At 43.4% G+C, this 26,540-nt stretch overlaps 1 protein-coding gene across 5 annotated transcripts in view; it reads left to right on the forward strand.

Annotated features, from left to right (window-relative positions):
* The window catches only part of PIAS1 (protein inhibitor of activated STAT 1), a gene marked incomplete at its 5' end in the record, with an annotated part of 88,469 nt that overhangs the window by 57,774 nt on the left and 4,155 nt on the right, over positions 1 to 26,540 (forward strand). For 4 of the 5 annotated variants that reach the window (XM_083371528.1, XM_083371530.1, XM_083371529.1 and 1 more), the window contains 10 exons: positions 3,624 to 3,671; positions 6,040 to 6,130; positions 7,000 to 7,134; positions 21,363 to 21,468; positions 22,267 to 22,340; positions 23,095 to 23,255; positions 23,426 to 23,556; positions 23,687 to 23,861; positions 24,863 to 25,005; positions 26,006 to 26,043. In XM_083371528.1, the coding sequence (XP_083227654.1) occupies positions 3,624 to 3,671; positions 6,040 to 6,130; positions 7,000 to 7,134; positions 21,363 to 21,468; positions 22,267 to 22,340; positions 23,095 to 23,255; positions 23,426 to 23,556; positions 23,687 to 23,861; positions 24,863 to 25,005; positions 26,006 to 26,043 (1,102 nt within the window). The remainder of the gene's footprint in view (positions 1 to 3,623; positions 3,672 to 6,039; positions 6,131 to 6,999; positions 7,135 to 21,362; positions 21,469 to 22,266; positions 22,341 to 23,094; positions 23,256 to 23,425; positions 23,557 to 23,686; positions 23,862 to 24,862; positions 25,006 to 26,005; positions 26,044 to 26,540) is intronic. The other variant, XM_083371532.1, reaches the window with a different exon arrangement.

The raw sequence follows: 26,540 nt of genomic DNA on the forward strand, positions 1-26,540 counted from the left end.
ATTTACTTCTATTTTCATGATATGAAAGGAAAATCTTAACAGATTCCACCGATTTCAAACTTGTATTCCTTTCATTTCAGTATATTTCTGTTCCCCCTGAAAACTTTAATTCGCCGCTTCCATCTGCAGGAGGGTGGGGCAAAGGTCCCCCTCCTTCTCACTTTCAGAGGCTTTTTGCTTCTTGGTTTTTTTTTCCCTTCAGGAAATCAATTTTCAAATAGAAGAGAGAAAATCACAGTTCTTACCCAGTTCCAAACATGTTGTTTACAGTTAGCTTAAAGTAGTACTTTTTGACTTTGGTTGCTTGTAGCTTGGGCTAGACTCAGAAGTTAAGCTAGCCTTTTAGAGTAAGATTGTATGATGTAATACCCTGTATTTGGCTCTGGGAAGTTGGGGGGGGGGTTGTTGGGATGGGAGGGATGGGGTAGATGGGGTATATGTTTTAAAAATGTATTTTAAAACTTTTCAATAAAAAAAGAAGTTAAGTTAGCCTTTCTCCTGCTGGTTTCTGGAGGGCTTTTCCCAAATCAATCAGATTGACTGCTGTCTCCGCAATTGGTGGGACTTCTCCCCCCACTTCTGTGTTGCCTTTACGGGGCAACTTCAGGCAGAAATTGGCCATAGGGTGTGGAGCCTCGCGATCCCTTGTCTGCTGTGCTACTGCGCAAAACCGGAAGTCTCTTGTCCTTTTAATTAAACTAGACATGCCCAGTTTCAGCAACTGTTCTTTATAGGTTTTAGCCTCCAGCCTCCTGATCATCTTTGTTGCTCTTCTCTGCACTCTTTCCAAAGTCTCAACATCTAGCATTGTATATAATGTCATTTCTATCTAAACTATACCTTGAAGAGAGAAAAGCAAAAAAAAAAGGTCACTGCATTAACCAACGTTGGCTCTGTAGCACACTGCTACACACCAAATAGCTCTTTACTCTTGCATATCCCACCTATCAGATGAATGTTCTTTACTCTTAAATTAATCCTTTCTTGTTGTGAAAATCAAATGTAGGGTTTTTGTTTTTAAAGATTGCTACAGGAATGGCTTCATTACCTTCAAAGTCTCGTAGCAACTTATACATTCACCTGGTGTCAGCCCTTCAGTTAGACTTGGCTTCGTGGCTGGCCTCCCTAACTAAAAATATATTCAATCTCAGTAGAGAATAGTGATTTTATAGCTTTCTTTCTGCTGGACTAACTGATTGGTCTACCATAATAGAGGAACAAGTTCTAGTGTGTAGATTTGCAAGTTCTGTCTTTGATCCTGTTTGGGTCCACTTAGTTCAGAGTTGCTGCATGTCAAAAGTTTAAACTTCGAAACAGCACCAAGTAGTTCCATGAGGGACATTACTCTTACCTTGCAGCTTCTTTTCATTTCTCAGCATCATGAGCTGGCGGCTTTGGGTCATCTCCCCTCACCTCTGACCTTTAGTCCCCTTCTGTTTGGTAAGTGACTGGGTACCTTAACTGCGGATCATGCTCACCAGCCACCTGTGACTTCTGTAGCCTCAGCCTTAACATTGTCTATAAGGCTGGTTTGAAACTGGAGAAGATTATTGTGGAAACTGGTGGTTCCTGGGTTCAGATCCTGATTCTCTACTCCAGCTGACTTTACTGTCTTTACTATCATCAGAGGAAACTCTAGTTTCATCTTTCCCCTGGGTGTGGGGTCCAGGCTTCGTCCTTTGTGCTTGTCGTATGCCCTGATCTCTTCTACAGTCCAGCTTCTTACATTTTGCTTTGAGAATGTACCGTAAGCTTTAGGATCAGCCTTGGTCACCTGAAGATTTATGGATGTCCACTCTCAGAATTGCCCAGCCAGCATATTGGATCTGTTTTAGGTCAAAGCATATCAGTGCGTTTTATACTGTGTTTTCTGTTGAACCACAGTTTATAAGGAGCGACTTTTTAAAAAAAGTGTGGTTAGTCTGTTTTGAATGTCATTAGCTGTTGAAATAGATTCTCTCCACCACTTTGATTGGGCTTGAATCAATTAGCATAGTTCAAGCACACGCCCAACAATTGACAATTCTTTCTTATTTATAATCCATTTTTTATAAAGGGGATATATTTCTTATCAGTAATCCCATTGTTCTTTAAATAATCATAAATCTGGTCTTTATAAATTTCAGTCCATTGACTTTTTTTCAGATTTATTTCTTGAGATAAGCAACAAAATATCAGAATTGGTTGATCTCTTCCCCTAGTGCCTTATCAGATAGAAATCAGATAGAAAAAATGCTACAGCATCCTTTGACCAAGACATCACAGATCTCAGGTTTTCTCCACTTGACTCAGTGATCACTGTAGATTTTCTTAGCCGCTTATGCTGTGCTTCATTTTCTATGCTGTTTACATTTTGTGCATGCCATTTTTCAGGATATTTCATTATAAACACATAGAGCAGCCCTGATTGGCCAACTGGCCACTGCAGTTTTGAATTGTCTGGTTAGTTTTTTGCTTTGTTTCTGTCTGGTTTGTTTGTATTTCAGTGGTTTAGTTTCTGTGCCAGAATTCAATGCAGTTTCTCCATTTACATTGTTTTATGAACTTAAAAAAAAAAGCTCAGCTGGTTTTTCAGAAAATTTTCAGGTCTTTGGGGATGCACTCTGAAAAGTCTAGGTTCGAACTTTGATCCTTCAACAATGAATCTCCAATCTTGCCTGTTACTGAACAACCTCCATCCACAAATCCTACTCCGTATCCCTTTGGAGCTGTGTAAGTAACACTTAGTAAATTGGAATCCAAATTTGGAGGGTACAGTACATTCTTAACAAGCAGAGCCGTTGCTTCTTTTATGATCGCCTTTGCAAACTTCCCTGCCTCCGCAATCTGCCCTCTGCAGCTTCTGTCAAGACAACAAAGAAATCTTTATTTTTAAACTTTGGAACAGTTGCTTCTCTATCCAAGTAAACTGAATTCTGCTTGCCAGCATCCTTGATGGCTCTATCCGTAAGATTTCTCTGGAACATCCCCTTCTTCTTCTGAGCATGGAATCATTTCCCACTCTCTGGGCTCCACCACCATTTTCTCAAGCCTTTTCCTGTACTGCCCATTTCTCATTCCAGAGAGGGAGGGAGAATTCTTGGTTGGTTCTGTCACCATTTGCATCTCCAAGCCACTGTAGAGTTTTTGATTCTTGTTAGATAAAACAACAACCAGACAAAAAAGTCTTTGCTGTCTGAGTGGCATTTTTACACTTTGTTTGCCGTTCCAGTAGTTCACAAGTCTAGGCCACTTACGCCACAAGTGCAATCAAAGCCTAACTCATCCCAAGTGTGGTCATGCTCTTCTATGTAGGCTGTTTGCAAGGCAATGTACTGTTGCCCACACACAGCTACTAACTGGGAGGCACATGAGTACCCTGAGGCATGTTCAGAGTATGTGCATTTTCATAATTTAAAATGATGCCAGAACCTTATAAATGCTATTTGTCAGTGTATTCTGTTCAGAAAGGGGGAAGGGCTTGAAAGAGGAGGATGGAACCTGGATCTGGTGAATGTGCCTTTTGCAGTGCATCTCAACATACTTTGGTATTAGCATATTCTGTTTCAAGCTTTACGTGTTTAAATTATGTAATGCATTATTTTAACGAACTGTATTTAATCAGTGTTTAATGTCTTCGTTAGGGATATTTCTGGAACCAAATGTGATTTTACTGTGCAGGTCCAGTTAAGGTAATTGTTTTTCCTATAATCCAATTGCAATGTGCTGTTTCCCTTCTCCTTCACATTCTGTGCCAAACATTGGGTCTGTTGGCTTAAATTATGCCAACTGATAGTGACTGTGCATAAAAATGTTCCCTTACTTAATGTTATTCTGTTTCCCTTATCTTTTTCTCTTCTGCCCTCTAGTATAAGCCAATCATCCCACATCTTAGCCTATCCAGTGGTTCAGGATTGTCTAATCATCTTCTGTCTATATATCGTGCCTAATCTAGCTGGGGATATATAGTCCAGTCGGTCTAATGGACACCAAAGTTCCTTCACCGGTTGCTTTCACTTAGCTCTAGCAGAGAAACTGGGTTTTTCTCTGGCTTGTTCCTCCATAGGCCGTCTCTCCCTTCAAGAAGAGAATGTAGGAGCAATTGACAGCGCTTGATGCAGTTCAATGGCTATTTTTAAAGTAGCACTTAGTTCTAGTGAGGGTTTTTTATTTCATACTTAATACTTTGCCTAGCAATTTTGATGTTTAAATCCAAGCTGAAGTTTCAAGCTCAGCACGAAAGAAAATTGCTAAGTGAAGATCTAAGCATAACCCACCTTTTTTGCCTTGAGTTGATATAAGTTCGCTTATTTGTTGGGTTATAATTAAGTACAGTATTCTGTGTTTGATCGACTCATTTAGTGACTGTTCACAGTTACAGCAATGATGAAAACCTTTGCCGGTCTGTAAAGCAAAGGAAAGTTCAAATAAGGTCATAATGGTTACGGTTTTACTTAACGACCACTTCATTTAACAACCAAATTGCCAGTCTGAAGTGTGGTTGCTAAATGAGAAAGCGATACTTGTTACCCCATCGCTATTTCGTAACCACTTGTTCTCCTAAGCAGTATTTGTGAGAAGCTAGAAGTTGGCTGCTCCATGAATTCTGCAGGCAGAATTATGTCCCTTGAGACCTGGCTCTTGTTTTGCCAACATCTTGGGTCGGCACCATCTCAGACCCTCGAGGAGATCTAGCTCAGGCTGTGTTGCAGATTAAGCATTGACAAGGAACACCTGATTTGTAAGTAGGTTGGAGCTATACTCTAAGCTGGAGAATCTTACTTAAGGATGAACCAATGTAGCAGCAAAAATCCCCAAAGAGTGGGAAATATACTTGGTGGTTCCCTTTTCTATAAAATTTGGCAGGCTTGTTCTGGAGAAAATATAAGTAGTAAAAGTATTAAGATCTACATATTCTACACATTCTGTACTTTCCTTTTCAAAAGTATTGTTTTTTATACTTCTGCCTTACCTTTTATTTAAGAAATCCAAGATGGCAGCCATCAACAACCTAATAAGATACCTAAGCCAAGATTCTCCTGCCTTTTGGTCACTAGGTGTATTTGGAATTGTGAAAGCATGTTGTATATGTCAGTGTTTCTCAACCTTGTCAAGCAGAAGTTGTCTAGACTTCAACTCCCAGAATTCCCCAACCAGCATATGCTGGCTGGGGAATTCTGGGAGTTGAAGTCCAGACATCTGGTATGTGTTATAGCTACCTTGGCAGTGTTGGTCATATCCTCAATCGCTTTCCTGTTTTTATGTGCAGTCACAAAGCAAAAGGTAAAATGGAGCATGGAACCTAGAGATGTTTAAAACTATCTTGTGGACTTGAGTTCTAATTAAAAGGAGGTAATTGGCTTAAGGTTGCCACTCTAATGTTATATCTGCAAGAGGATATAATATGCCACCCTCCAGTCTTGGTATGATAGTATAATACAGGTAGTCCTTGATTTACAACAGTTCATTTAGTGACTATTCCAAGCTACAACGGCACTGAAAAAAGAGAGTTATGACCATTTTTCACACCTACGACCGTTCACATGGTCACATGAGCAAAATTCAGATGCTTGGCAACTAACTCATATTTATGACGGTCCTGGGGTCACGCGATCCCGCATTTATGACTTTCTGACAAGCAAAGTTAATGGGGAAACCAGATTCACTTAACAACCATGTTACTAACATAACAACTGCAGTGATTCACTTAACAAAGGTCATAAAAATGGGGCAAAACTCACAAATGTTTCACTTAACAACAGAAAGTTCAGGCTCAGTTGTCATAAATTGAGAACTACCTGTACAGTGACTCACAGGAGATTAGATTCCACGTTAAAGATAGGTCTCTTAAATACTGAAAACCTTCCACACAATATTAGTTAATGACATTCATTATATGTATACCTATACCTCTATGTATATCTATAATTACAGGATTGTTGTTGTGGGGGGGAATAGGGGGAGGAAAGAGTATTAGGTATATTCACCACCTTTAGTTATTTTTATGGGATAAAAATAAAATATACGATAACATATAACTGAACTTCGTCATATCTTTAGGTTTTGCTTATCTGAAACCAGTTGCCCACAAGAAGATCACTTCCCACCAAATCTTTGTGTGAAAATTAATGGAAAACCTTGTAGCCTTCCGGTAAGTGTCTCCCCAAATCTGACTACTATAGTCTTCTTTTTCATAAAATAATCCATGTGGGAGCTATCTAGATGGTTTGTGGTATAATAGATGGAAAGTCCTTATAGTCTTGATCTTTGCATTCAGTGGTGCATTTGTTGACATGCAGAAGTTACTTGAGTTATTCTGTCTCTTCTACTTACAGTTCTTTTGAGGCAAAGTCTCCCGAGAGTCAATTCAATTTCTGGTGATATTGCAAACATGACTAGTTAGCTTTTTTGTTAACAATATGGAAGTGGTTATTATTCCCTTATATGATTCTTTATTTTTACTTCCCAGTTTAGCCTACTGCCCTGGGGTGTCCTATTAATCTCTCATCCCATACACATTGGTCTCCTAGGAGTTGGTGCTCACCTCCTGGTGACTTCGTGGACATGTTCATTGAATCTTTTTTTGCAACTAAGTACCAATGAAACCTGATCTTGCTTAGCTTTTGAACTAGGCAAAATTGGTCAGGTCATCTGTTTCAAGCCCTCTGTGTATATTAAGTGGAATTTTAAAAAAAATTAAAAACATAAAAACTTGATTTTTCTCATATAACATATTCCATTCAGTAGTGCCCAAGAATTGACTTTCTTCTTCCGTATTGTCTTGGCTTTTTTGTAGTATGAAAAGAATTGCTGGTCTTTGACTAGTTATAGTTATCTGTGAATCAATGTATCTCTTAAGGGAAGTTAGGGGTGTATGGACCTCATCTTAATTCCCTACCAACAAAAGGGACATAATGAACTACTTCAAATATTGATGTGGGCTCAAGCAAGGTCACAAAAAGTGAGACGTTGCTTCCCATAGTCATTTTCCTAATGGTAACTTGAATTATGGTGTTTCAGGGCTATCTTCCTCCAACTAAAAACGGGGTTGAACCAAAGCGACCAAGCAGACCAATCAACATTACTTCACTGGTGCGACTATCCACAACCGTTCCAAACACAATTGTTGTCTCTTGGACTGCAGAAATAGGAAGAGTAAGTAATGTTTTTGATACAGAGCAAAATGATTGGGAAAAGGGATTGTTACATATAGCCAGTGAATCAAAGTAACTTTGTCTGAACTTAATGATTTCAAGAAGTATTTCTGGGGCCTTCTGTAGATTGGCCATGTCTTAGTATATCTAGTCAGGTTGAAAATAGCAGGACCAAGTCAACCTGCTGAGGCTTCTGGTGCAGATCTGGTCATTTTAAGAATACCTTTTTTCAGACTTTTTAGTGCAAGTGGAACCGATTACAAAGGGAGGAGGTGAGGTGCTATTTACTCTGTGTAGTCAAACAGAGGCTGGCCATGTCTTTGTTGGAGATGCTTAAGTCTGGATTTCAGCCCCTGGGGCAGGTAGATGGTTCTTTCCAACCCTGTGATTCAATGACATCCACGTTTGCTCCTCACAGCCAACCTAGCAATGTTTCTGGAATGTGTCAGATTCCTTTGTAAAGGTGAATCGGGCAGGGCTTGGATTTCCAGACATTGGCTTTTCAACCCGAGCAAAGGGATAAGCTTGGTGTTCTGCTTCCTCTGTTGTTTATCAGATTTCTGTAAAGCCACTTGAGGCAAATTGCTTCTTTAGAGTTATGCTGGCAGTATGCAATTTGATAATTTTATCTCTTGACCAAATTGGACTATTAAAGGGATGTGTGATACAGCTCTGTGTAAGCTAGATATTTTACAAATTGTGGCAGCTTAATAAACAATGTTCAATTTAGAAAAAAAAGGGGAAATGGAATGTATATCTGTATATACATGCATTTGTATATATGAATGTTTGTATGCAGACACAGACACCTAGTATTGGTACCCCTCTACTTTGCCCCCAGAGAATCACAGCTTGCTGTGAAATACGTTGAGCTGGAAATAAGTACCTGTTCCATCATTCTTTATTCCATAGTTAATAGAGTTGATACTTTGCTTTTGATATATGACTTGACATATAGTTGTAAATAATAAAATAGACAAAGATGGCACAGAGGTAATTATTGATACCTCTAACCCACTATTTCCCTTCTGAGTCCCTTCTGAGAAAATCAGGACTTTATATAGTTTTGAATAAGAGTTCTGTACCTCTCAACTGGCAATTTGTCTTGAACAAACTGCTCCAGGTATCTGAGTCTCAGCTCTTTCCACAGATGTTTTATGGGATTCAGATCATAGCTCATGGCTGGCAACTTCAGAACTATCCAGTGTTTGTTTTTCAGCCGTTCTTGGGTTTTCTGAGATATATGTTTTAGGTCATTATCCTGTTGCAGCACCTATGACTGAGTAGCTTTTAAGACTGGGCATTATATTTTTGTCCAGAATGCTTGATAATCTTCTGATTACATTGTGCCCTCTTCCCAAAGAGTTCTAATTCTGTTTCATCTGTCCAAAGAACATTTTTCTACAAGGATTACGGCTTGGCAACATGCAGGATTTTTTATTTTCTTTCAGAAGTGGGGTCTTCCTTGGTCTTATACCATTTTTATCTATCTTATCTATCTTATCTTATCTATCTGTCTGTCTATATCCGTCCATCCATCATCCATCTACCTACCTACCTACCTACCTACCTACCTACCTACCTACCATATTTGTATACAGTGGAGGCCACTTTTAGTCAGGCAGTGATAGATGGGGAAACTTTATATTGCTGAACAGGTACTCAAATTATCATAATAGAACAACTGGTATGATCACTTAGTGAACCTGTATTTGCTATGAGCCAGTTTTACTGAAAACTGGAAGTAAATGCTGGTGGGGTTTGTTTGTTTGTTTTGGTAAAACTACGAAGAACGGCTGAAGGACTTGGGTTTGGCTAGTCTAAAGAAAATAAGAAATAGGGGAGATATAATAGCAGTCTTCCAGTATCTGAGGGGCTGCCACAAAGAAGAAGAGGGGGTCAAATTATTCTCCAAAGCACCAGAGGGCAAGACAATAAACAATGGTTGGAAGCTGATCAAAGAGAGAAGCAACCTGGAATTAAGGAGAAACTTCCTGACAGTGAGGACAATTAACCAGTGGAACAGCTTTTGCCTCCCAACGTTGTGGGTGCTTCATCACTGGTAGTTTTTAAGGAGAGACTAGACAGTCACTTGTCTGAAATGGTATAGGTCCTCCTGCTTGAGTGTGGGGCTGGACTAGAAGACCTCCATGGTCTCTTCCAGCTTCTATCCTATCCTATCCTATCCTATCCTATCCTATCCTATCCTATCCTATCCTATCCTATCCTATCCTATCCTATCCAGTGGTCACATGACGGCAGGAGTCTGCAAACCTCCGTGAACACAGGCTGGTTGCTAAGCACCCAAAGGGCGCTCACATGTCTGCTGGGAGGCAATCATCAGAAATTTGAATTCAGGTCATAAGTGCCTGCCAAGTAGGTCCGTTGGAACTTCAAACGGTCCATAAGTGATTAGTCATAAATCAAAAACTACCTTATGGAGTTTAGCCAGGATATTTTTGAAGCCTTCCTTGGTTTTTTCTCCACTATTTAAATTACCCTTCTGTACAGTCTGGGCCAATTTTTCTATTGTAGCCAAGTGCAGGCAAGAAGGGCTACAGTCCCAGGGACCTTCATTTCCTTGATCATCTGAACAACCACAGTCACAGGAATGGCTCTTTCGGTTTGCAGCCTCTTTACCCTCCCCATCTTGGCTCTTGTTTTTCATCCTCCTTGGGCAACTCTGCTTTCCTTTCCCTTGTCCTCCTTCGCTGTGCTGTACATAATGATACAAAGAACGCCAAATCAGTACTTTTCTCCATTTAGAGAGTCCTAATGATTGATGTGGGATTGAAGACTCGTACACTACCAATTAAAATAATTACTCTTCTGGAATGATCACTAAAATCTAGTGATATTGTTTTAATTTCTAAGGAGTACCAGTACTTATGTCCATACTTATTTCATTTATTATCAAGAATACTTTAAGTCACCATCAAAAGCTAAGAGTCTGCTCCATGCGCTATGGATTAAGAATGGATGATGCCATTTCCTTGTGTCAGTTTCATCTTTTTTCACATCAAATTGGGAATCTTTGGGGAGAAGTGGAGGGATACCAATACTTGTGGCTGGCTATATATATAAGTTACTGGTGTTTACTGTAGAATAATGAAACTGGACTGAAATAGCATCAGAATCCAATCCAGGCATTTTTGAACAAAATTTTATCTTGAGATATTTGGCCTTAGGAAAACAAGGATTTTAGACTTCAGACTTTTTTTAAATGTAATCAAGTGAAACCAATTTTATGTACTTATTGTACATTAAAACCACAACTACATCCACATACCAAACAACAGAAAATACAAGAAATCTTCAAAAAATAGTTATATATATAAAAGTTTTTTATAATCACAAGTGCTTGATATTTTGTCTTGACTTCAGTACCTAGCTTGCTAATATATATTAAGTTCCTTTCTCTCTACCTCGATTTTATAGCCAATGATAAAAGCCATGTTCTAAAATAAACTGAGTCTTCTTTCTCTTTCATTTTCAATGTCAATCTATCCATTTTTGCACATTCTAAAATTTTTTTAATTAACACTTCCTCCGTTGGTAGATCTTCATTTTTCCAATATTGAGCAAATACAATTCTTGCTGCATTTAAATGTAAAATTAAATATATACACTCTTTCTCATAATTTCCTACAATTATGCCTAACAAAAATAATTCTGGCTTTTTTTGTCATTTTCTCTAACCATGTATGTATTCTTAACAACAATCTTCTGGCCTTAGAACATGTCCACCAAAAATGGTAATAAGTGCCTGGTTTTTGTTTACATTTCCAACAATTGCTTGATATATTTTTAAACATTTTTGGTAACCTCGCGGATGTTAGATGCCATCTATAGAACATTTTGTATAAATTTTCTTTGTACACTACCGCTTTTGTTATTTTAGAATTTCTTTCCCAAAGGCTTTGCCATTTTTCTACTTAGGATGCTGAGCTTGTTGATCAGAAGGTCGGCAGTTTGGCGGGTCGAATCCCGAGTGCCGCATAACAGAGTGAGCACCTGTTACTTGTCCCAGCTTCTGCCAACCTAGCAGTTCGAAAGCACGTAAAAATGCAAGTAGAAAAATAGGGACCACTGTGGTGGGAAGGTAACAGCGTTCCGTGAGCCTTTGGCGTCTAGTCATGCCGGCCACATGACCACGGAGAAGTCCTCGGACAAGCGCTGGCTCTTCGGCTTTGAAACGGAGATGAGCACCGGCCCCTAGAGTCGGAAACGACTAGCACGCATGTGCGGGGGAACCTTTACCTTTATATTATGTCCAAAATTCTTTGCCCATATTATCATTGTTTCTTTAACTTGTTCCTCTTCCATCTTTAAACTGAGCATATATTTATAAGGTTTCTTAATCAATTTTTCAGCTGATGTCAGTAATATTCAGCTGATGTCAGTAATTCTATCTGTTCTTTATAAAATCCAGATATTTTAACATCTTTTCCATATCTCATTTGGATTTGCAGATATGGCCACCATGATAGGTCAGAATCCATTTATATCACATTTCATAATTGTATAGGTAGAACAACGTGCTATTTCTGGGGATTCTGCCATCTCTCCGAGGGGGGGGAGAGGATGGTTACTAAAGCGATTTTCAAACAACAGGGGATGTTTTAACTGGGGGAAGGAGGGGGACAGACAGGTCTGGATTGCATCTTCATTTACAACTGAAAAGGAAAGCAATAACCATAAAACCAAGGAGAGTTCCCTTTCCCATGGAAGGACCTGACACCTAGCAACTGATGAGAGCCTGACCAAATGGATGAAGAGAGGGGCTGAAATGGGAATGCTTTATATAGGATTGAAATGTAACTTTTGTCAGATTCCGTCTTGTATTCCCACAATCGATTCCATCCTAGTAAACATTTTCCTTTTGGACTAAACTTGCATCCAAGAGTTCTTATTTCCTAAGATGTGGATTGAGGTGGGTCCTGACAGTAGACGGAATCTGCTTTAAGAGTCAACCTTTGTCAACCAATTGAATTTGCGCATGCCCATGATGGCGGAGGTGCTGGGCTGAGCTCCGTGGAGCGTCTCCAGTTTTGGCGTCCTTACCGGTCCTTTGGGGTTCCTCCGAGCCCGCGGAGATGTTTTTCCTCTTTGTCGTGGCTCGGAGAGTTGATTGAACCGAGAGAGAAGGAGAGTCGGCATGCAGTTGGAGTTGCAGCCCTCCATTTTCCAACTAAGCTTCGGTGTCTTCATCTCGGAGGCCCTGGTGGAGCTGGGAGGAGCCGCGGCTTGGAGGGCTCCGAATGGTAGATCCTCGGGGCCGATAGAGCCGCGGCCTAGAGTGGCCTCCGATTTTCCTGTTTGCTTAGTAATGGAGGTTGACTCGGCCTCAGAATAGAACGGTGGAGTGATCGACTGCGAGCGGAATGGGGAGCGTTTTGCTGGCTCGTGGCCCCTGCGCGGTCTGTGGAGGTCTGTTTGAAGTCACTCTTGTCTGCTCTCGACCGGGGAGGCCTGCGGCTGGCGTGGGACTGCCTGACTTCTGGTGCTGTGTGTGGCTGGCTGGGCGACGGGCTTTTTGCCTCCGGCTTTCAGCCCCCTGCATCAGGGTCCATCGATCTGCTATCCTGCGTCTCCTGCTCTCCCCGCTTTGCGTTTCCCACCTTGAGATGAACTCTGCTCTCCAACTTAACTATGGTTACCCTCAGGTTAATCCTGATAACTGCTGTTCTTCTTTTTCTCTCTCTATGGTCCCCACTGAAGCAAGAAGGTCTTGGACGAGCCTCTGAGAGAGGGCGGCTCGTATATGTTATCATCTGTACCAACCAATTACCATCTGCTGCCTCCCTAGAGGTGAGAGATCTAGGGAGGTATGCCTTCTTGAGTTGGCAATTGTCCATCCCATCGTAGATCTGGGCCCTTCGTGAGAGGGAGGTGCCTGTTCTATCCTGGAGTCATCTGACTGGTACCCAGCTCAGTGGCAGGGAGCTGGTGAATTGGACACTTTTGACTTTTCAGCTTTCCAACTTTTGACTGATGGACTGCCTGACTGGACTCCCCCGGACTAATGGTTTTATCTTACTCCAGCACAGCCTTATTGGCGCTCAGGGGTGCCCCCCTCTCCTAGGTGCGACCCGCCTGTTTTTCCATCGTGCCTCTTGATGACGGACCCAATTATTGGGACCTCGAGAGATGGCTGGGCAGGGACAGGAGCCTCTCTCCCAAATTTAATAAGAGGCCCCTGGTGTGTTTTTTAGCTAAATGTTTTGAGGGGTTAGGGAGGGGGGTGGGCTTATCGGCTCGGTTGGAAACTAGGGGGGTTCCACCAACCGTTTCTCAGACCAGGTCAGGGACTGATCGCGCCGTGGTAGGGGCTGGGCTGGGGGCTTACGGGGCCCCGGGGCGGGGTGTGGGATTATTTATTCCCACGGCGGTTGGGAATGGCCACAGGTGTAGGAACAGAGGGCCACATCAATACCCGAGGGTGCGTCCCCGCTGTCTTCAAGCGGTGATGCGCTCCGACCCTCTGATTTCAGCACGTGGTACCGGGAGCGAGGATGAGCAGCCACCTGAGCTCAGGCTTGTGTATTTCAATGCCAGGTCCGTAATGAATAAAGCACCTCTCATTCGCGATCTGATTGAGGAGGAGCATGCGGACCTGGCTTGCATTACGGAGACCTGGTTGGGCCCAGAGGGCGGGGTCCCCCTGGTTGATCTTAGCCCATCAGGTTTCCGGGTGCTGCACCAGCCTAGGGCTCAGGGTAGGGGCGGTGGAGTGGCAGTTGTTGTGAGGGAGACCTTATGTCCGCGGGAGGCCACCATAGTCCAGATAGCCGGGTGTGAGTCCCTCCTCCTGAGATGTGGTCCCAGAGCTCAGTTGGGCTTGCTGCTGGTGTATATTTCACCTAGACACGTGGCAGCAGCCCTGCCTGAGCTTCTTGATATCCTCTCAGAGTTGGTGGTTGAGTTCCCCAAACTTATAGTTTTGGGTGACTTCAACCTACCATCCCTGGGGGGATCATCTGAGTTAGCTCGGGAGTTCATGGCTTCCATGACGGCCATGGACCTGAAGCTGGTTATTCTGGGCCCAACTCACGGGAGGGGGGGTCACACGCTCGATCTGTTTTTTCTATCCGGACGGTGGTTAGATGATCTTGGGGGGGGTTCCCCAATTAATTCACCCCTGTCATGGACCGATCATCATCTCCTGTGGATGGTCTTCCGTTTTGCCACTCCCTGTCATGGGGTTGCTGAGCCAACAAGATGGTTCCGCCCTAGGCGCCTTATGGACCCTGAGCGGTTCCAAACGGCGCTTGGGCCCCCACCTGCCTCCTTTGCTCACAGCTCGGTCGATGCCCTAGTGGAAGCCTGGGAAAGGGCAGCCACAGGGGCACTCGACCAAGTTGTACCCATGCGGCCCTTGACCCGACGCAGATCCCAAAAGGCCCCATGGTTCTCCATGGAGCTCCGCGAGATGAAGCGTCGGAGACGGGGCCTAGAGAGCTGTTGGAGGTCCAGCCGATCTGAATCCGACCGGTTACGACTAAGGTCGTTTACGAGAACTTATCTCGCAGCATTGAGGGTGGCTAGGTCTAACCACTTTGCCACCCTCATTGCGTCCGCAGATAATCGCCCGGCCACCCTGTTTAGGGTGACTCGCTCTCTCCTTAATCAGGAGGTGAGGGAGGAACACTTGCAGGGTCGAGCCGAGGAGTTTAGTCGATTTCTGTCGGACAAAATCGCTCGGATCCAGACCGGTTTGGACTCCGACTGGGCAGAGTCTGACGAAGAGGATACGGGCGGTCTTGTCGATTTAATCTGGGAAGAGTTCGATCCTGTGACCCCTGAAGAAGTGGACAAGATCATGGGGAAGCTGAGCTCCACCACGTGTTTGTTGGACCCGTGCCCCTCCTGGCTGACTTATTCAGCCCAGGATGGGACACGAGGCTGGCTCCAGGCAGTGATTACTGCTTCTTTGAGTCAGGGTAGTTTTCCCACCGCCTTGAAGGAGGCGGTGGTGAGACCCCTCCTCAAGAAGCCTGCCTTGGACCCAGCAATTTTAAACAACTATCGTCCGGTCTCCAACCTTCGCTTTTTGGCGAAGGTTGTTGAGAGCGTGGTGGCGCATCAGCTCCCTTTGTTCTTGGAGGAAGCTGACTACCTAGACCCGTACCAATCGGGTTTCAGGCCCGGGTACAGCACGGAGACGGCATTGGTCGCGCTGGTGAATGATCTCTGGCGGGCTCGGGACAGGGGTTGTTCCTCTGTCCTAGTCCTTTTAGACCTCAGCGGCTTTTGATACCATCGACCATGGTATCCTGCTGCGACGTCTCAGAGGGTTAGGAGTGGGAGGCACAGTTCTCCAGTGGTTCTCCTCTTACCTCCTGGGATGTTCGCAGTCGGTGTTAGCAGGGGGGCAGGGATCGACCCTGAGACCTCTCATTTGTGGAGTTCCTCAGGGATCGGTTCTCTCGCCTCTCCTGTTCAACATCTATATGAAGCCGCTGGGTGAGATCATTCGTGGTTTTGGAGTTGGGTATCACCAATATGCTGATGATACCCAGCTTTTTATTTCGACCCCAAACCACCCCAGTGATGCCCTCGACGTGATGTCCCGTTGCCTGGAGGCGGTCCGGGTCTGGATGGGGAGGAACAGGCTTCGACTCAACCCTGACAAGACTGAGTGGCTGTTCGTGCCGGCATCCCGGGATATTCCGATTATTCCATCATTGGCCATGGGGGGTGAGCTATTACCCCCCGTAGATAGGGCCCGCAACTTGGGGGTCCTTCTAGACTCACAGCTCTCTTTGGAAGAGCATATTGGAGCTGTGACTAGGGGGACCTTTGCCCAGGTTCGCCTGGTGCGCCAGTTGCGGCCCTATCTAGACCGGGATGCCTTGCGCACAGTCACTCATGCGCTCGTGACCTCTCGTCTAGACTACTGTAATGCTCTCTACATGGGGCTGCCCTTGAGGTCCACCCAGAGACTCCAGCTGGTGCAGAATGCAGCCGCGCGAGTCGTCTTGGGAGTTTCCCGATACTCCCATGTTACACCTCTGCTACGCGAGCTGCATTGGCTACCGGTTGCTCTCCGGGTGAGGTTCAAGGTGTTAGTTATGACGTACAAAGCCCTTCATGGCATGGGTCCGGATTACCTACGGCAACACCTGCAACAGGCGTCAACTTCCCTCCGTCCAGTGCGCTCCCACAGAGAGGGCCTCCTCAGGGTGCCGCCGATCAAAGAATGCCGATTGGTGGCCCCCAGGGGGAAAGCGTTCTCTGTGGGCGCACCAGACCTCTGGAACCGCTTACCGGTTGAGCTCCGGACGGCCCCCGACCTTCGCTCCTTCTGGCGCGATCTTAAAACATTCTTTTTCGAACAAGCTGGCCTGGTCTGACGGGATGGGGTTGGGTTTTTAAAACTAGTTTTTAACTTAATATGTATTGATTTTATGGGCATGATGTTTAATGGTTTTTTAATGGTTTTTTAATTTTTGTATTTGATTTTTATTGTGTATTGCCCTGTTCACCGCCCTGAGTCCTTCGGGAGAAGGGCGGTATAGAAATCAAATTATTAAATTAAATTAAATTAAACCTGGAAGGGAAAACCTTACCGGGGGACTTTGCAACAAATGCAATGTCTGGCGACGAAGCAAGAGAGGAGGGAAGCCCCATGGAGGGGGAGTCTTCCCCCCAAATGGAATCCCAGAGACGATGGGAAGCTGAAGCAGCATATTCCCCTGGGGAAGAAGCGGTGGAGCAGTACGACCGAAAACCCCGGTGGTCGATGGGCGTTGGAAGGAAAAGTGAGTGGGAAAAGGCTTCGGGAGCAACGACCCTGAGGCGTAGTAACCACCAACCGGAATGGAGGCAAGAGATGGAGAGTTCCCTGCACGCCAGCGAGGAGGAGCGGATCCTGGAAAAGGCCATTGATCTGATGAAAGCAACCCTGAGCTCACTGAGGGAGGAGAGAGCTGAGAATCGCAACCGAGGCAGCGCCTGGGGACGTAACTGGAAAGGTAACGGAGGGGATCCAACACCTGAAACCCCGGGGCCGTCCAATGGAACAGGAATTGCTGCCTCAGCAGTACCCCCCCCCCCAGAACCACAGATGGGGACCAGGATGAGGAGCGATACCGGCCATTTCCATTTTTCATTTTTTATTTCCAGTCCTTTAATTTCCATATCTTGCCTAATATTTCTATTTAATACCTCCAATGTTAGTATAAATAGCAATAGAGATAGTGGACATCCTTGTCTTGTGCCGTTTTTAATATTGAAATTTTCTGTGAAAACTCCATTTACAATTACTTTAGCTGTTTGTCTATAATAAATTGTTTTGATTATATTTATAAAGTTTTTTCCAAAGTCCATTTCATCTAGTTGTTGAAACATAAATTGCTAGTTTACGTTGTCAAAAGCCTTCTGTGCGTCTAGAAATATTAACGCCATCTGTTTCCCTGGGTGAAGTTCATAGTATTCCAAAATGTCTAAAATCATTCTTAGGTTATTTTTTATTTGTTTTTTAGGTAGGAAACCATTTTGATATGTATGTATAAATTCAGTCAAAAATTTATTTAGTCTTTCTGCTCTTATTGAAACAAAAACTTTGTAGTCCACGTTTAATAAAGATGTTGATCTATGTATAATTCTTTATTTGCGTCAGGTCTGAGTCTTCTTTGGTATTAAAGTGATATTAGCTTCTGTCATGTATTTGGTATTTTAGCCTCTAAAAGTACTTCATTATATAGTTCTTCCATTATTGAACTTAAAGTATCTTGTAGAGATTTATAAAACTCTATGGGTAGTCCGTCTGGGCTTGACTTTTAATAGCCTCTGTCATCTCCATCATTGATATTTTTTCATTTAAAATATTTTGTATATTCTCTGGAATTTTTCGTAAATCTGCTTTTTTAATATAGTGCTTTATATTTTCTTTTTTTTATTGAAAAGTTTTAACATACATTTTATCTTTAACAATCCCCCCTCCCCCTCCCCTACCCATCCCTCCCTACCCCTCCCCCCCGACTTCCCAGAGCTAAGTACAAGGTATAAAAACAAAAAAACATCATGAACATCCATATGCTAACAACAATAAACTCTAAAATCTATCGCTCTCTAGCTCATATAAGATAACTACAAGCACTGTTAATATTAAATATAAAAAATAAAGAAAAAAAAGAAAGGAAGACTTATTCAAATGCTACATGAAACTTTTTAGTCCCATATTTGTTCTGGATATATTCAATCCATTTTCTCCACTCCATAATATAACGTTCTTGCGAGTGATCTTTCAAATAAGCCGAGATCTTTGCCATCTCCGCCAGGTCAGAAACCTTTAAAGTCCATTCTTCTATAGTCGGCAGTTCCTCCTTCTTCCAATATTGACCTATTAAGAGTCTTGCTGCTGTAATTAGGTTCAACATCAACTTAGTGTCCACAACCGTAACATCTGTAATTATACCCAACAAAAAAAGTTGCGGACAAAACTTTATCCTTTGCTTGAAAATCTTCTGCATATTCCACCAAATTTTTATCCAAAAAGCCTTAACCTTCTTACATGTCCACCATATGTGAAAATATGTTGCATCTTCGTCACTGCACCTCCAGCATTTGGGCTGATAATTCGGATACATACTTGCAAGCTTTTTAGGATCTAAATGCCATCTATAAAACATTTTATAAAAGTTCTCTCTTAAATTTTGAGCTTGTGTAAATTTTACGTTCCTCACCCAGATCTTTTCCCACGTGTCCATTGTGATAACTTCTTGGATGTTTTGGGCCCATTTTATCATACAATCTTTAACAAGTTCTGTTTCTGAGTCAATCTCTATCAATGCAAGATATATCCGTTTGATATGTGCTGGACCCTGATTTCTAATTTGCTTTATCAGATTTTCATCAGTCATTGAGAAACCAGTTTTCTGATCTTCTTTCCACCTGGCCCGTAGCTGAATATATTGAAACCAAGTTTGAACAATCTTCTCATCTCGCAAGAGGCTGTATGGTTTCAGACACCAGACATTTCTTTCCAAGCTTAAAATCTCCTTATACGTAGTCACATCATGTTTAAAACCAACAGTGCTTTATATTTTCTTGTGGAGTTTCCTCTGTATGGTAAAGTGTTGTAAAAGTCTTAAATTATTGTTTTAACTGTGTCATTTCAAAACTAAATCTCCTTTTGAGTCTTGTAGTTTATCACTTTTTTTCTCTCTTTCTTTTTTCAATTTATATGCTAGCCACCTCCCCGGTTTATTAGCATTTTCAAAAAAATTCTGTTTGGCCCTTTTAATTTGTTGCACCATTTTTCCAGCCTCTGCTAAATTTATTTTATGTTTTATTAGTTCCATTTGCTTTTTAAGTATTTTCTTTTGTGGGTCTATTTGTAGTTCTGATTCTGTTGTTTTTTCTTTCTTCTGTTTCGCCATGCAGGTTATAGAGAACCCTCTGAAGTGCCCAGACACTCCGAAGGGGCTCTTCTTCTTCTTCTTTATTTATTTTTTAAAAAGAATTCCATTTCCTTTGTTTCCATTTGTATAAATTCTTTCTCTTTTAGTAAAGATTTATTGATAGACCATCTTAATTTTTTCTCAGTTCCTCTCCAAGTCATCGTTATTGGATTGTGATCCGCCTATATATTAGGTTCTTTCTATCTTGATCTCTTTTATGATCGTGCTTAGTTCAGGACATATCCACAACATATCAGTTCTGGACCATGATTTGTGTTTATTTGAATAAAAGGATTTTAGTCTTCAGACTAATTTGGCTTTTAATTTACCGTATATACTTGAGTATAAGCCGAATTTTTCAGCCCACTTTTTGGGCTGAAAAATTCCACTTCGGCTTATACTCCAGTCAACAAAAAAAAACTTACCGAGGACTTGTGCGCGGCCGAGGCTTTGGTGCTTCCGGGATTGCGCGCACCTCTCCCAAGCAGCCGCCGTCCGGAGACCTGCCGAAGTTTGGGGAGGTTTGGGGAGGTGCGCGCGCACCTCCCCAAACCTCCCCAAACGTCGGCAGGTCTCCGGATCTCCGTGCCTTGCCTGCCTGCTTCTTTCCGCTGCGGAAAGAAGCAAGCAGGCAGGTCACGGAGATCCGGAGACCTGCTGACGTTTGGGGAGGTTTGGGCACCTCCCCAAACCTCCCCAAATGTCGGCAGGTCTCCGGATCTCCGTGCCTTGCCTGCCTGCTTCTTTCCGCAGCGGAAAGAAGCAGGCAGGCAAGGCACGGAGATCCCGAGACCTGCCGACGTTTGGGGAGGTTTGGGGAGGAGATCCGGAGACCTGCTGACGTTTGGGGAGGTTTGGGCACCTCCCCAAACCTCCCCAAACGTCGGCAGGTCTCCGGATCTCCGTGCCTTGCCTGCCTGCTTCTTTCCGCTGCGGAACGAAGCAGCCTGAACGAAGCAGGCTGCTTCTTTCCACTGCGGAAAGAAGCAGCCTTCTTTCCGCAGCGGAAAGAAGCAGCCTGCCTGCTTCTTTCCGCTGCGGAACGAAGCAGCCTGAACGAAGCAGGCTGCTTCTTTCCGCTGCGGAACAAAGCAGCCTGCCTGCTTCTTTCCGCTGCGGAACGAAGCAGCCGGCGGCGGAGGCTTGCAGAACGGCGGATCGGCTTATACTCAAGTCACCAACTTTTTCCAGTTTTGGGGGGTGAAATTGGGGGTCTCGGCTTATACTCGAGTCGGCTTATACTCAAGTATATACGTAATCAAGTCAAACCAATTTTTACGTGCATATTGTACATTAAAACCACAAACTACATCCACGTACCAAACAAACAACAGAAAATACGAGCAGTCTTCAAAAAATAGTTTTATAATCCTTCTGAGCAACCCCTGATGGCTGTAACATATACGTAGTGACTTCCAAAGTGTTTTGATTGTGTAGGTTGATAAGATATACAAAACATAAAATCTATCGGCCAGATTTTGGCATTTGTTAGAGAAGAAAATGTGTAACGAATATCTTCTAGTTACGGTTTCAGTTACTTTGGAGCCGCATCGCTCTATCCTTCCTGGATATGGTAATTTCATATATTTTCCTGGGAAACCGCTGGATGGTGCACAGTGATCTGTTAAATGACCACGTCCTACAGCCTAACCCTCTATATTTGTTCTAGGTGGAAATAATAAAAATAACTTATTATTTACCATATCTTCCAAAAGCCAGTGAGAATTTTGCTTCTAATTCCAAACTTCATGGGAATTTGGAAATAATAAAATGCATTCCTGATAGGTAGACCAACGAGTTCTTTCTCGTGTTTTCCCTGCAGTCTTACTCGATGGCTGTCTACCTTGTCAAACAGCTGTCCTCGTCTGTATTACTACAGAGGTTACGAATAAAAGGCATCCGGAACCCCGACCACTCCAGGGCACTAAGTACGTCTACTAGATGCAAGCTCCCGGTCTCCAATAATTGGAAGAGAAAGACACTGCAATGACGGTCCCCCTTATTCTTCTTTCATTGTTTTAAAATGTTTAAGTGTCTTAATATGTTTTTGAATTGTAAGTTGCCCAGAGTCATTGACTGAGATGGGCAGCTATAGAAATTGAATGAATGAATGAAGAAATGCAGGCCGAGCAGTTCCTTAAAGTCAGCATTGGTGACCTTCCACAGCTGTAAATTGGGCCAGCGCAGGTGGTACCCCTTCCTGCTGACGGCCGGGCAGGCAGAGGTTCCGTTTTCTGGGGCAGCCAGGTCTGTTTTCTCAGGTGAGCAAGGAGACCTTGCAAAAGAAACCTTCCTGAACTGTGGCGGCTACCTGGCCTGGCCTGCTTTTCTCTTGTCCTCAAGAGGGCTGAGTTCCACTCACTCTTGGTTCAACATCCTGTGCAGCAGAGGTCCCCAACTTTTTGGGCACCAGGACCGGTTCCGTGGAGAGAGCTTTTCCACGGACCGGAAGGTGCATTGTTTTGTGTGCTGCCTTGCATCCCCCGGATGGGGCTTTACTTGTTTGTGCGGACCATTTGCTAGCATTCTGCAGCCCGGTACTGGTCCACGGACCAGGGGTTGGGGACCCCTGCCGTGGAGGATTTTACTGTCAGTTCTTCAACTGATTCGCTCAAAACCCGTTCTGACTTGAACTCAGGAAATGCACCAACTGGCTCCTTGGCTCCATTTGGCTGTTAGGCACCTTCTGATGGACGTTTCATTTTTGTTTTCTTCCTTCTTGACAGTCAAAGAGAAGCTGACAGCAGATCCTGACAGTGAAATAGCAACAACCAGCTTAAGAGTTTCTCTTCTATGCCCAGTAAGTGTGTTTCTTTCTACAATTCTTTCCTCATTGTATTAAGTACAGGTAGTCCTCAACTTATGACCACAATTGAGCCCAAAATTTCTGTTGTTGAGTGAGACATTTATGAAGTGAGTTTTGCCCCTTTTATGACCTTTCTTGCCACAGTTGGTAAGTGAATCACTGCAGTTGATAAGTTAGTCACCCGGTTATTAAGTGAATCTGGCTTCCCCTATGGACTTTGATTGTCAGAAGGTCGCAATAGGAGATCACCTGACACACACACACACACACACACACACACACACACACACACACACACACACACAGGACAGTGCAACCATCAGAAATATGAACCAGTTGCCAAGCATCTGAGTTTGGATCACATGATCATGGGAATGCTTCAAAGGTCGTAACTGTGAAAAATGGTTGTAAGTCACATTTTCAATGTTGTTGTAACTTTGAACAGTCACTAAATGAACTGTTGTAAGCCGAGGACTCCCTGCATCTACTATACAATGTCACTCTGAATGTTAACTCACATGTCTGGCAATAACGCCTCACTGGGAAGATGAGGGTCATTCTCTCTGGGAGAAGTTGAATGAATTCATTCATGCATACATTCAAGGCAGAGTTTGCCTTCAACTCTCCTGTTCATCTCTTTGCTTTCCTAGAGGGTTTTATTTGGCCAAAGAGCACTCTTCTTTTGTTAAGCCAAATTTTCTTTGTATTTCAGACTTAATTATTCAATTCCTTTTTTCTCTTTTAAAAGCTTGGCAAAATGCGACTAGCAATACCTTGCAGGTCTCTGACTTGCTCACACCTTCAGTGTTTTGATGCCACCTTGTACATTCAGATGAATGAAAAGAAGCCGACTTGGGTGTGTCCTGTCTGTGACAAAAAAGCACCCTATGAACATCTAATAATTGATGGGTGAGTACCTTTCAGAAGCCAGGAATAGTTGGGAATCATCTGTTCTAGAGTCCTTCAAGCTGTACTTTGATGCTGCCTTTCCATATTAGGTCTCAGAGGTTGAACATTGCTTATTAGATATGCCTTCCTGTGTATTCAGGATGATCTTTAAGGAAGCTTCTGTTTTATAGGTTGTTTATGGAAATCCTGAAATATTGCACAGACTGTGATGAAATTCAGTTCAAGGAAGATGGGTCATGGGCTCCTATGAGATCAAAAAAAGAGGCCCAAGAGGTGACCACATCTTTTAATGGTGTAGAAGGTGAGCTTCACAGTAACTTGTCTGCTTTTTAAAACATTTTTCCTCTTTGTTGCTTTGTGTAGTTCATGATTGTGCATTATGTGACATATGGCTTCAACTTACTGTGATTTCAACATTTGATTGTTCCTAGGCTGCTTAAGTTCTTCTGTGGATCACCAGGTGTCTTCTCATCAGCCAAATAAAAATAAGAAGGTTGAAGTAATCGACTTAACCATTGACAGTTCATCAGATGAAGAGGAAGAGGAACCCCCTGTCAAGAGGAGATGTCCCTCACTGTCTCCTGTGTCACCCATTAACAGCAAGAGGTGAGGTAGTGACCAAAGGTAGAGGAAGACAGGTAGTTCGTGGCTGCCAAAAGGTACTTGTGACCCAGTTCTGAAGTTACAGCAGCCAGTCCCTTCCCCCGCTGTCACATAAGCACATTTTGGGTACTGAGCAACTAGCCCACATTTACAGTTGTTTGCAGTGTCCCCTAGCCACGTGATCACAATTTACAACGTTATTTGCCCAAACCTGGCGTTTAGTTCAATTTTTCAGCAAAACCACCCGATAGCAAATAATGGGTTCACTTAGTGACCAAGAAGGATACTTTATGACCACAGTGGGTGCATGTAACTGCCACAAAAAAGTCATAAAATTGTGTCCAGTTGTTTACAACCATCAGGACTTACAACCGTAATGGATAGATTCCATAACACTGTAAGTCGATTATTACCTGTACTGCAATTTGCGGTTCCAGGTAGGATGTGCAGATGAAGTTCTCGCTTTCATTTTGGGATCCTCATCAAATCATGTCCACTGAAGCATGGTCTTGGGGTGACAAAATAGGGTTTCTTTCACATTCTGTGAAAATGGCCGATAAACTTTAGCTTTCATGAAAAGGTGGCATATCTGCAGACCACACTGGCAGCCTTTCACTGCCCCATATTCTGAGGAAAAATGTATGACCCAATCAGGTTCATGTCCTGTCAAGACTCTGCTGTAGAAATTATACAGGGAATTCCACTTGCCCTTCCCCATGGGGAGAGGTAGACCCACAGCTGGTGGTCTTTGGAGATACAGAGGAGAAATGGATGGGTGAAACCTGTGTCAAAATGCTGATAGGTAGCAGCACAAGGCTTAATAAAAAGCCACGGAAGAGAAGTAAAGAATCACGTAGCTTGTTTCATGACAGAGGAAGCACTTGCTCCTTTGGCAAGAGGAAAATGCCAACGTCTAGTTCTGAATCTCATTGGCTGTTGGTGTGGAGGATTGTGGGAGGAACCCGCAGCTGTCTTGTAACTGACTTCCAGGTTTTCTTTTCTAGCCTTCTAGGTCTGCCCCACCAGGTCTCCCCTGTTTCAAGGACTCCCAGCCTTCCAGCGGTCGACCCAAGCTACATCAACACCTCGCTTCTGCAGGATTACAGGCATCCCTTCCATATGGCTCCCATGCCTTACGACCTCCAAGGTAGACGGCTGGAGATGGAAGCTGGGATTTTCTGGGAAATGACAGGATCTTGCCTTTGGGCCCCTTTGTGTTGAGTAAATGTTGAAGCTGGACTACGTGTTAGCTAAATTCTGTCATTCCCCCCCCCAACGCATTCTGTTAGTTTGCTTTGATGTTTTATAAAAGCCCCGGGTCTACAGTCTGAGGGATGGATGAGGCAAGCGGGGTCTGCTGTGATCATTTCCAGATCAGCCTATTCAGAATAAGCATCTACCTGAAAGTATCCTGCAGTGACTTGGTTGGTTTTTGGAGCAGAAACAACCAAGACTCTTTTGGAGACAAACACACACTTATTGAACTGGGCTTTTTGTCATGTGGACGGAGGAGAGTTGCAAGAAAAGAGAAATATTTTATTTTGTTTATTTATTACTGCAATTTATATGCTACTGGATGGGTAGTCTAAATATTTGGGGTCACATTGTGTGCAAGAAGGGGGCACCCTGACCAGCCCTTCTCGTCCAGATCATCCAAAACTGCCCCATCCAAGGTGGGCGACAGCTGACGCATGAAATATCACTCGGCAAAGGGCCTGGAAAAAGTGAACTGTGACCGTTTTTCACACTTACGGCCGTTGCAGCATCCCCACAGTCACGTGATCAAAATCTGGGTGCCTGGCAACCGGCTCACATTTATGACGCCTGGTATCCTGGAGTCGTGTAATCATTTTTGTGACTTTCTGACAAGCAAAGTCAGTGGGGAAGCCGGAATTACTTAACAACCTTGTGACTAACACCACCTTGTGACTGCAGTGATTCGCTTAACAACTGTGGCAAGAAAGATTGTAAAATGGGGTAAAACTCACTTAATAATTGTCCTGCTTAACAACAGACACTTTGGGATCAATTGTGGCCATACGTCGAGGATCTACTTGCATTTGGTTCAGCCTCAGATGTTGCCATTTTCTCTGCTAAACTCTGTTTCTTTGAAGAAAGTGAAAATATCTTCATTTTGTTCCCCACAGGTCTGGACTTCTTTTCTTTCTTACCAGGAGACAATCAGGTACGTTGTGTGTTAATTTATTTGCAGTATTCATATATTTCCAGGATCTCCAAATGATCCCAGCATTTTAGAGTGTAGAAGTACACTTAAAACAATACATAATATAATATCCCTAATTATCCAACTAACCTAGTCATCTTTATGGTTAAAGGTACAGGTAAAAGTTACCTGTAGCTACTGAGGGAATTTGATGTGACTGACAAATTCTCCTTTGCAAGGCAATAAATATCTTGGTGTACTAAAATGCCCTAATTTGATGACACAGGTTGCGTAAAATTGTGCCAATGAACTTCCGAAAGGAGAGCTGTTCTGCCTTCCCGTTCTCTTCCCTCTTGCCATCAAATGAGTTTCCAAGGGGCCTCTGCCTTCATTCAGAGGCTGTGACTGATATTCCCAGAGCATCAGCCTTCCTCTCTGGCTTCCGAACATCGAAAGATGCTCTTTTTTTGCCCCTGGTGCCCTGACTCCAGATCTGAGATTTAGCAGGGCCTTTCCGT

Source organism: Vipera ursinii, assembly GCF_947247035.1.
Source record: "Vipera ursinii genome assembly, chromosome: 11".
NCBI classification, from domain to species: Eukaryota; Metazoa; Chordata; class Lepidosauria; order Squamata; family Viperidae; genus Vipera; species Vipera ursinii.